At 41.8% G+C, this 10,411-nt stretch overlaps 1 protein-coding gene across 1 annotated transcript; it reads right to left on the bottom strand.

The window, feature by feature from the left end:
- Positions 1-1,742: 1,742 nt before the first annotated feature.
- LOC132865834 (peptidyl-prolyl cis-trans isomerase NIMA-interacting 1-like) lies at positions 1,743-10,411 on the bottom strand. The gene is made up of 4 exons (XM_060898330.1): positions 10,408-10,411; positions 9,710-9,901; positions 9,368-9,478; positions 1,743-2,438 (listed from the first exon to the last, which is right to left on the bottom strand). The coding sequence occupies exons 1-4, from the start codon at positions 10,409-10,411 to the stop codon at positions 2,329-2,331; spliced, it is 417 nt and encodes a 138-aa protein (XP_060754313.1). The 3' UTR covers positions 1,743-2,328.

The following is a 10,411-nucleotide window of genomic DNA, read 5'->3' as shown; positions in this document are numbered from 1 at the left end:
GAAGTTCTCAGGATACAGAGTTAACAAAACTAAATCCTCTGTTCTCTTCCTCAATGAGTGGGAAAGACTCCACCCCACAGTCCGGCACCCATTTATGAACACGCCTCAAGGATTCAGGTATCTTGGTATCTTTATTACTCCCAATTTAAACTCATTAATCTCTGCCAATTACAGCCCAGTTATTTCAAAAGTCAAGGAATTGCTCAGCAGATGGATCTCACTTCCCTTGTCTGAGATTGGACATATAAATGCTTTCAAGATGAATGTCCTCCCCAAATTTCTTTATGTGTTCCAGTCAATCCCACTCCTTCCTCCTAAATTCTTCCAAGATATGAAAACAACTCTTACAAAATTCATTTGGAAAAACAGGCACCCGAGACTCTGATTTGCACTACTATACCTTCCATTTGACAGAGGAGGCCTAAAGGTACCAAACCTAGTATCGTACTACTGGGCACCCCAGCTTAGAGCTGCCCGTTTATAGTTCTCATCACATCCAGACTTACCTTGGGTAAAAATGGAAGCATCGTCCACAAGAGGGCTCGCGTTAGATTCATATTTATATTCTGACTCTCTTAAGAACTTGAAAAATACACTAAATTCATTTGTTAGAAACACCTTGATGATATGGCATGAAGCTCATAATGCTGTAGGTGACAATCCACCTTTGTCCTGCCTTGCACCTATCTGGGGAAATACGGAGTTCAAACCTGGCGCGAAAGACTTAGGATTCAAACAATGGTCACACAAAGGGATTAGAAGGATCATAGACCTCTATAATGGTGATACTCTGATGTCCTTTAACGAAATCAAAGTAATGAAGTTGATGAAATGTGTCTCTTTATAGGGTAGTTCAAGGTTTCTTTATTTGTACCGTACCATAGTACTGGTAAATTCGTTGCGCAGGCAGGAATTCAGCGATCCCAGTACAAAATGACAGCTACGTAAAATACATTGTGACAGACAAGACAACAACAGTACACACATCCTAACATATACAGTCCTTAAAAGTGTGGTCATTAAAAAGTGCTTCAACATCAATTGTTCAGTATGAACAAGATTGTTCACCTCTGGGCCTTACTGTTCAGCAATACAATTGCTGTTGGTACAAACCTTTCTGTACTGTTTTGTCCTTCCCTTAGGGACCCCAAAACGACGACCAGAGCGAAGGAGCTGGAACTCACCAAGCAAAGGGTGTGAGCCATCTTTAAGAATACAGGTAGCTTTATGTTGTAACTGTGTGTCATCAAGAGAAGACATGGTGAGTTGAGGCTTCCCAATTAGCCACCCAGCCCATTTAATGATTTGGTTCAGGGAGTTTTTGTCCTGAAGTGACAGATTACCAAACCAAGACAAAAGATAACAGTGACTCAATAAAAGCACGATAAAATAGGGTCAGCATAGTTTTGTCAATGTTAAAACGGAACAATTTCCGAAGATAAAACAGCCGCTGATGTCCCCTCTTGCATACTGCTTCGCAGTTCTTGTTAAAAGTCAGTTTGTCATCAATGACAATCCCAAGATACTTAGTTATAGTCCCAAGATAAAGGTTATTTATTACCTTATATGATTTGTCCCATTTTGTTTTAGTAATGTTCTTGGACTTGTCTGTGTTGTTTTGTGTTTTATTGTTTTTATGTATTAACATCAAGGACCATGATGGAAATAAGTGTTTTTCACTTTAACATATTATCCTTTGGAATTTATCATCAATCTAAAATAAAATCACTCACTCACTCAAAACATTTTTGAAATGTCTTTACTGTTACTTGTCACATTTTCTGAGAATGGCCCATTTAATGAATTTAAAAAGTTGAATAAAGGAACTTAAATATACAACTAAATTTAAGGTTCCTTTAAGGTTGAGATTAAATGCACTAATATTCACATCTTCAGCGAGTGTGTTGTGTATTTTTACAGTACAGGAGCAAATCTTAACTCACAGATTACTACTACTATTATTATTATTACGTGTTAAACTCATCATGACAAACCTGTATTCATCATGTGATCATTTTATTGGTCATTATCCATCGCTGCAGGTTCGACATCGTGTCCAGGATGAAGGTAATGAGAGACACAGCAGGAAAAAGAATCAGGGCTTTGATGAAATATGAAGTCTGATATCAGGCCTGTTCAGTGCAGACACTTTTATTCTACTCTTTATTTTATTACAGGTGTTTTATTGTAAACAGTTTGAAAGTGATTGTGTGGTGTGTGTTGGATTGAAGTCCATGGACTTTTCTGTATAATGGAATAAAAGACACAGACGGACTGATGGATGGAGGGAGGGAGGGAGGGAGGGAGGGAGGGAGGGAGGGATGAGATTTATCCTGTACGCAGGATGATGTGAACACCGGAGTCAGTGAACACCGGACCGCTCATGTCTCCGATCTTCAGCGCAAATGAGGCGTCTTCAAACGGCTTCTGTATCTGACCTGTTCAACACACACACACACACACACACACACACACACACACACACACACACACACACACATACACCTTAAAACAGGAAAACATCAGTCACTGTACACAGGCTGGGCATGTTTTTATTTACTAAAATGACACCAGTACTGCTGAAATTCACTGCTTTTTAATATGAAGCTCGTGTTAAGTGCTGGACACATGGTTTCGTGTATAAATTTACACCCCCTCAGTCTCTGAGTCGGGGTAACAACGTAACGGTTTCTCAGGCAGCAGTTCTGAGATTAGAGAAAACAGAAGCACAACTTTTTCAGTCTTTTGTTGCCCGTATTTGTTCCAACTTTTCTGAAACATGTTCCTGACATCAAATTCAAAATGAGCATATAGTTTTCAAACAACAAGCTTTCTCAGTTTCAGCATTTGCTATTTTGTCTTTGTACCATTTTCAATGAAATATGTGACCCCTCACCGAATCCAGGGACGCATATCGGCCGAAACGAATCCGAGATAATCGCAAAAGACGCATTTTTTTTCGAAATTTGTGATTTTCGTTTTTTTCCATCATGTGCAAGTTGAGATCTTGAAGAATGCAATCAGTATTTCAGATAATAGATTGCTTTGTTGGAAAAGCATACATTTTTTGTTGCAAATTGTCTCGTTTTTGTCAGGACTGTAGCCTGCTGGGGGGTGTGGGTAAATTACCATATGGGCCATTCACATGATGATTTAAGTCTTTTGTTGTTGTTTTCCGCGAATCAGCTGTATGATCAGAGCTGAGCGCGTGGCTACTTAACCTGCATACAGGCGTGTGATTTCACTATGGAATGAGTTACTAAACAGAGCGCAGAGGAGCTGAAACACCACGAAGCAGACACTCGGTATTTACATCGGAGATCACCATTTCTAGCAAAAAAAAACGCAACCTCGTTTTCCAGATTGAATGGAATACTTGAATGATCGGATGATACACGGACCGTTCTAGGATTACATTCCATCGGAGGCATTGGTGTGTGCAAGGTGCCGTTTCTCTTTCTGATGGGGTGAGTTTATTAATCTAAGGCTGTGTGGTTATTTTTGCATGTAACGGAGAGTGTTGTGGTTTGGTTAAGCCTAGGTCACAACCGGACGTACGATTTTTTGGCCATGTGATTTTTGGCGTTTCCCAAATCGCTGCGGGTTTTTTTTTTGTTCACGGAGAAAGACGCGCGTTGGCCGTAAGTTTGTCTTGCAACCTGAAAAAAAACGTAATCGCCTGTAGAGCTTGTTTGACATGACAAAGAACCTCTGCGGCCGGTCTGCGGCTCGAAAATCAGCACAACACACGCACACTCTTGTGCGTTTCATGCGCGCTCTCGTGCGTTTTTTGCATGTGGATCCAACTGGATCCAACTGGGCGCATGCGCACGCTGCGACCGGCAGGGAAAGTTTGGCTGAAAGCTTTGTGATGTTTTTTATCGTGTTTTATTGTTTGTCTGTGTCGGGATAACAACAGCCTAAGTGATAGTAACTGTTTTAGCGCTCCCCACTCAAGCGATATGGATCTTTTACGTGTCACGTCGCTTATTTTGTTATCCCTCCTGTTATACCTGGAGTTCAACTCTGCCTTCCCGGCCAGGTGGCAATACAGCAGGTGTGAGCTGCTGCAATTGAATTTGGTGAGACCAGCTGGCGTGTTGGACATCACGCTCCAGATCCCTGATCTCATACGAAGAACTCCAGAAAATGTTTATGAAAAATTAAGGGGGAACGGGAGAAGAAAAAGGGGGAAGCGCGGTGGAGTTCGGCTGCGCCTGAGGAAGGTGCAGTCCAATCGGCTCCCTCTACCCTCAATCATCATGGGGAACGTCCAATCTATAAGGAATAAACTGGATGAACTACAGGGAAATGCTCGCTTCCTAAAGGATTATAAAGATTGCTGCGTTCTGGCGTTTACGGAGACGTGGTTAACCGAGCGTGACCAGGACGCGGACTTGATGATTACCGGATTTGGAGCACCGCATCGCTTAGATAGGAACAGTGCGGTGACAAACAAAACTCAAGGTGGAGGGGTGTGTCTCTACTTCAACCAAAGGTACTGTACAGCTGTAACCGTGAGAGAGCGGATTTGCTTACCCGACGTGGAACTTTTATCAGTGTCATTGCGCCCGTTTTATCTGCCCCGTGAATTCACCCAGATTTTTATTACTGTTTTGTATATTCACCCTGCAGCACACGCCCCCTCCGCTTGTAAAACAGTGTATGACGTTGTTCAAAGGCTTCAATCAATATCCCCCGAATCCCCGTCCTTTATATTGGGCGATTTTAACCATGTCTCTCTTAAGAAGACTATTCCGAACTTTCATCAATATGTAACCTGTCCCACCAGAAGGGAAAAGACTCTTGACCAATGCTACGGGTCAGTGAAGGAGGCATACAAGTCCGTCCCACTTGCCTCTCTGGGTCGCGGAGACCACAAGCTTGTGTATCTCATGCCGACGTATAGAACTGTCCTTAAGAGGGAAAAGGTCCACACAAAGGAAATTAAAGACTGGAATGAACAGTCGGTGCAGCGCCTAAAAGCGTGCTATGACTGTACTGATTGGGATATGTTTATTGAAGCATGTGAAGATCTGGATGAACTTGCGGATGTAACGTGCTCTTATATATCTTTTTGCAGAGACATGATTATTCCCTGTAAAAAAGTGAAAATATATTCAAATAATAAGCCATGGGTGACAAAATCAGTGAAAGCCCGTATACAGGCTAAAAAATATGCTTTCAAATATGGGACTGCTTTGGAACTGCACACAGCCACCAAGGACTTGAAAATTGAAATCTTGAGAGCTAAAAGCAATTACAAAACAATGGTGGAAAATAAAATGGTTGCTAACAATTTGGGTTCAGCCTGGTCAAGCATGAAATCCATTGCAGGTATTAGCAACCCAAAGAATGTAAACACTGTTATTCTAGAAGATTTTGACTCTGAAGCTGATCTTGCCAATGGCCTTAATACATTTTTCTGTCGTTTTGATACTTATGATTTTAGTAAAGAACAACAGGAACTTTTCCATAATTTATCAGATCAGGATCATCATTATGAAATAAATAAGGGCTCAGTTGAAAAGGCCCTACGTTTTACCAACCCAAACAAAAGCTGTGGTCCTGACAATATCTGTGGTAGGGTGCTTAGGCTATGTTCTAACGAATTGTGTACAGTTTTTAATTACATTTTTAATAAGTCCTTAAAAAATCGACATGTCCCTAAATGTTGGAAAGATGCAATAATTGTTCCTGTTCCCAAGATTAGGTGTCCCAAAGCCCAAAACGATTTTAGGCCAATTGCTTTGACCTCACTGGTAATGAAAGCGTTTGAAAAATTGGTAAGAAATGTTATTTTAATGAATATCCAGTCCGATCTTGACCCATTTCAGTTTGCATATAGGCCCTACAGAGGCGTTGAGGATGCAACTGTATCCCTGATGAATTTGATTTTAAAGCATTTAGAAGGCAAGGGAGCACACGCCCAACTATTATTTATTGATTTCTCCTCTGCCTTCAATACTATTCAGCCCCATGTTTTAATCGAAAGACTTCTGGAGCAATTCCAACTGAGCAGGAACCTTTTGGGCTGGGTGCTGCACTTTTTAATTAACAGGACACAAAGAGTGCGGGTCAATGGAGTGCTATCTGACCAGATTTCTACCTCCACGGGCTCGCCTCAAGGCTGTGTTCTGTCCCCCCTATTGTTTATCCTGTACACCAATATGTGTCGCAGTAGTCGGGAGGACCGATATATTCTGAAATATGCAGACGACTCAGTTATTGTCAGTCTGTTAAAGGACAAGGACACGGGTCATGGTCCAATTGTTCAGGAGTTTGTAGATTGGTGCGATCAGTCTTTTCTACAACTGAACATCTCTAAAACAAAAAACATGTATGTGGACTTTAGGAGACACACCACTGATAAAGAACCAATTACCATAAAAGGTCAGGTAGTGGAATGTGTAGACAATTATAAATATCTTGGGACCACAATTGATAGTAAATTCACCTTTGTGGCACATTGTGAATCTGGTTATAAAAAGGCGAACCAGCGCCTACATTGCCTAAGAAAGTTGTCATCCTTTAACATAGATAAAAAGCTGCTATCCATGTTTTACAGATGTTTTATTGAGTCAATTCTGTCTTTTAGCCTTGTGTCATGGTTCAGTAACCTACCCCTCAAAAACAGAAATTCCCTGAATCAGATTGTGAAGTGGGCTGGTAAGTTAATTGGAGAACCACAGCTCAACATGGAGTCTCTCTACAGTAGGCAGTTGCAGAGACTAGCGGGGTCTATCTTAAACGATACATCCCACCCACTATATGGTGAATTTCAGCCTCTCCCCTCAGGTCGTAGGTTCCTAATGCCAGCCTGCAAAACTAAGAGGTATAGATGCAGTTTTATCCCCTCTGCTATTAACACATTGAATAGCACATGAGTCCAATATTTTAAGGTTTTCCCCCTGTGATTTTTACACATATTTATATATTTATTGTTTATTTGTCCTCTTCATATCTTTGCTTGGAGCACTTGTCTGTTTGTCACGTTTGTGCTTTTGTTGTTCTTGTTTTGTTTTGTTATTGTCCGCTGTCACTGTCCAGTACTGGGCTGTTGGTATAAGTTTGCTGTGGGTCAGTATTTTGTTGTCTGTGTAAGCTTTTGCTACTTTTGCCTGCAACCAAATCTACCTTCGAGTACAAATAAAGTTACCTTACCTTACCTTACCTTATGTAGACTGGCTGTAGGAGCGCGTACTGTACAGCCGGTTGTGACCGAGGCTTTACATGAAACTAGTGTTGTGTTAGTTGTGTCATCATCGTGCTATCTTTCTTTCTTACGGTGTGAGTAATTTTTCAACCACAAAACGTTAAAGTATACTTTAGGACTTATTTTTGTACTTCATAATTGTGTTGGGCATACTTTGCATGGAAGGAAAATTGACGTGGTGATCTTTGTTTACATGAAAGTAGCATCGTGCTAGCTCGTAGGGGGTAGGGCTTTCCTTAATGTCATGCAGATGAGCACCATTATGTGCCCGCCCTACACCCAGAGTAGCTGAGATGGAAAACTTTGAGGGCGATTTTCTCCCTTTTCTGTTTTAAGAAGTATACACTTTCAAAAGGCCACACATTCTTCAAATATTGTCAGATCTCCACATGGAAGGCATCATTGGAAAGCTTAGAAACTGTACTTTCTGAATCTGTCAATAACTCAAAATGCCCCCGGGCCGACATGTGTCCCTGGATTCTGTTTTCTGACACATATGTGAAACAGGGTTTCCGTGATTTGTACAGTAAATCTTCTGTTTTTATGTGTTTCACACAGCGTTCTGGAAACAGTTATAGAAGCTCTCTTTGCCTTTTGAATGTTTTATTTAACTGCATGAATGTCAGCAAATGCAAGCCTTCCTTCTTTCTGCACATATTAAAACTGCATGGCTCTGTAGTAAAAGAGTCTGGGTGCTAAACTGACCTGCTGCAGTCCATACCTGTTTCCCATTTAAAACATTTGGTGCATTATGAAGCGCAAAATACGACAAAGGAGACCCCGAACTGTTGAGCAAATGAAATTGTATATCAGGCAAGAATGGGACAACATTTCTCTTTCAAAACTACAGCACTTGGTCCCCTCAGTTCCCAAATGTTTACAGAGTGTTGTTAAAAGTAGAGGTGATGCAACACAGTGGTAAACACACCCCTGTCCCAACTTTTTTGGATTTGGGGTTGGATTATTAGTTGTCAAAGCATTTCATGGTCCGGCATCTTCAAATACCATTTCCAATCTCATTCACTTCCACTCCACACCAGTCAGTCCCTCAGGTTCACAATCCAGTCGTTCCCCATCAATCCCACGGACTCGTCTGCAAAGGAAACATGATTGTGCATTTTCTGCTGCTGGTCTTAAACTGTGGAATAGCTTCCCACTCAAGGTTCACCTGTCTGTCTACATTATCGCTTTTAACTCTGTCTTAAAACTCGTTTTCACTCTCATAGCATCTGGGTGCGTTTGATGTTTTAGTGCGTCTTTTTCGTCGTTGTTGAGTTCTTTCTGTTATTACTCGCATTTCATGTCTTATCAGAACTTACTGCTTTTAAATCATGTTTAAAATATTTTTCCTGATACTGTTTAAATCAGTTTTAAACCATTTATATTGTTCTTGATTCCACTCCAGAAGTGGAACCACACGTCCCTGTGACGCAGACTGCACCAACTGTGATTGGTCCACTTAAAAATATCCTTTTCCTTCTTACATCCAGCTGCTCCTTCCACTGACTCTCACGATACTGTGTTAATATAAAATACCTAAAGCGTGACGCTCCGTAACGGCTGTAGTTCGTTATAACAGTCTGTTTACTCTTGTGAACTTCAACACTAGTTACAGTGAAGTGCCTCGAGCTTCTCATCCTGCTGAAAACAGACGAGTTCAAACTTCAGAAATGCTTTCGGTGAGAATCCAGTTCACCACCAGAGGGTTCTTTACTCAAAGGACGTTTATTTCAAAGCAACGTTATTTATCGTTTATTATTCCTGCAGTGAAACACAGAATCTGTTACTTTTTCTGCTCTTCGTGTTAAATCAGTAAATTATGGTATTTCATGCAACAGCGCCTCCTAGAGGACACACACTTGACGTGCAGGTATAAACACTTCACCCTGTGTGAGGGTCAGGGCATAAATCCTACACAAACGTCTAAGTCAGTGTTAACTCCTCAGCGATGGCACGTTCCTGGACTGGACTGGACAGGGACATGTAAAGTGGGCGGAGCTAGAAGCTGTGCAGATCAGTGATTGGTCCCTGAAGCTCTTCCACTCTTTTACTGGGTCAGGTGATAAACTCTCACCACACCCTCAGGCAGAAAAGCCAGTAGGGGTATGTGTGTGTGTGTGTGTGTGTGTGTGTGTGTGTGTGTGGTGTTACCCTTGCCGAACAGGCCAAGGTCTCCTCCGTTGCGTGCGGAGCTGCAGTCACTGAACTGAGATGCCAACGTCTCGAAGTCTTCCTCACCAGACTTTATCTGTTCTATATACCCTACACACACACACACACACACACACACACAGAGAGAGAGGAACTTTTACCACCAAACCTTTATAGCTGCATGGTTCCAGTTCCTGCTCAAAAATCAGCAGAACTAACAGTACTTTTGGGCGGGGCTAGCAGCACAACTCAGTGCTGACTGGCTAAACACACTGAATAAAAACACACTAGTCTGGCTATGTGGCAATATTATACACTCATTAATATTCATGATGCTCTCACTGTGTATGAGCTGCACAGCTTCTTCTTTGGTGCGTGTGATGTTCTCCTGTCTCCATGACGACGGTCTGCGTGATTGGTTGTGTTTGACCAGCAGGTGAGAGCAGCGCACCTTGTCCACCGCTGCACCGCCAACCCCGCTCAGCCGCTCCCACTGACTCGCATTCGTGCTGTGGTTAAAGTAGTACACCCTGCCTGGAAAAGGGGGCGGGGCAGAGAGAGAGAGAGAAAATTTTTGACTCAGGATTTAAACGTCCCACACAGACCCACCATCACGGTGCAAAAGAGAAAGGAAGGTTTTTTTTTTTTCCTGGAAGTGCTCCCTCTTGTGGTGACAAAGTAGTGTATGCCATTAAATTTTATGAATCATGGTTCCAATAACATTATGAACTAACAGTCCTTTAAAGGTGCAGTCTGGGGTTTTTTTTGTTTGTTTGTTTGTTTTTTAAAGTGGCCCCAGACCTGTGTTAGCAATATAATTTCAGAAATACCTTTACATTCATGATAGATAGATAGATAGATAGATAGATAGATAGATAGATAGATAGATAGAACAACGGATCACGTCTCAGTTCGGTTTACATTGCTAGGCCAGAAATTTGCTCCACCCCCAACCAAAGCAGAGCTGCTCAGGCCTGAACGTCTGTCAGAAGGCATAAGTGGATCTAAAACAGAGGTTGGCAAAGAAAGTAAAGATTTACCCAT

This window comes from Neoarius graeffei, chromosome 18, assembly GCF_027579695.1.
Source record: "Neoarius graeffei isolate fNeoGra1 chromosome 18, fNeoGra1.pri, whole genome shotgun sequence".
In the NCBI taxonomy this organism is placed as follows: domain Eukaryota; kingdom Metazoa; phylum Chordata; class Actinopteri; order Siluriformes; family Ariidae; genus Neoarius; species Neoarius graeffei.
The sequence above is the reverse complement of the archived record's forward strand: the minus strand, read 5'-3'. Positions and strand labels throughout refer to the sequence as shown.

Bases quoted from the DNA above. Each gene is read 5' to 3' on its own strand.
- LOC132865834 (XM_060898330.1), bottom strand. The intron at 9,479-9,709 runs GTGAGAGCATCA...GTGTGTGTGTAG, and splicing joins AGCTGTGCAGCTCATACACA to GGTATATAGAACAGATAAAG. The intron at 2,439-9,367 runs GTAACACCACAC...TGTGTTGAACAG, and splicing joins CCTTGGCCTGTTCGGCAAGG to GTCAGATACAGAAGCCGTTT.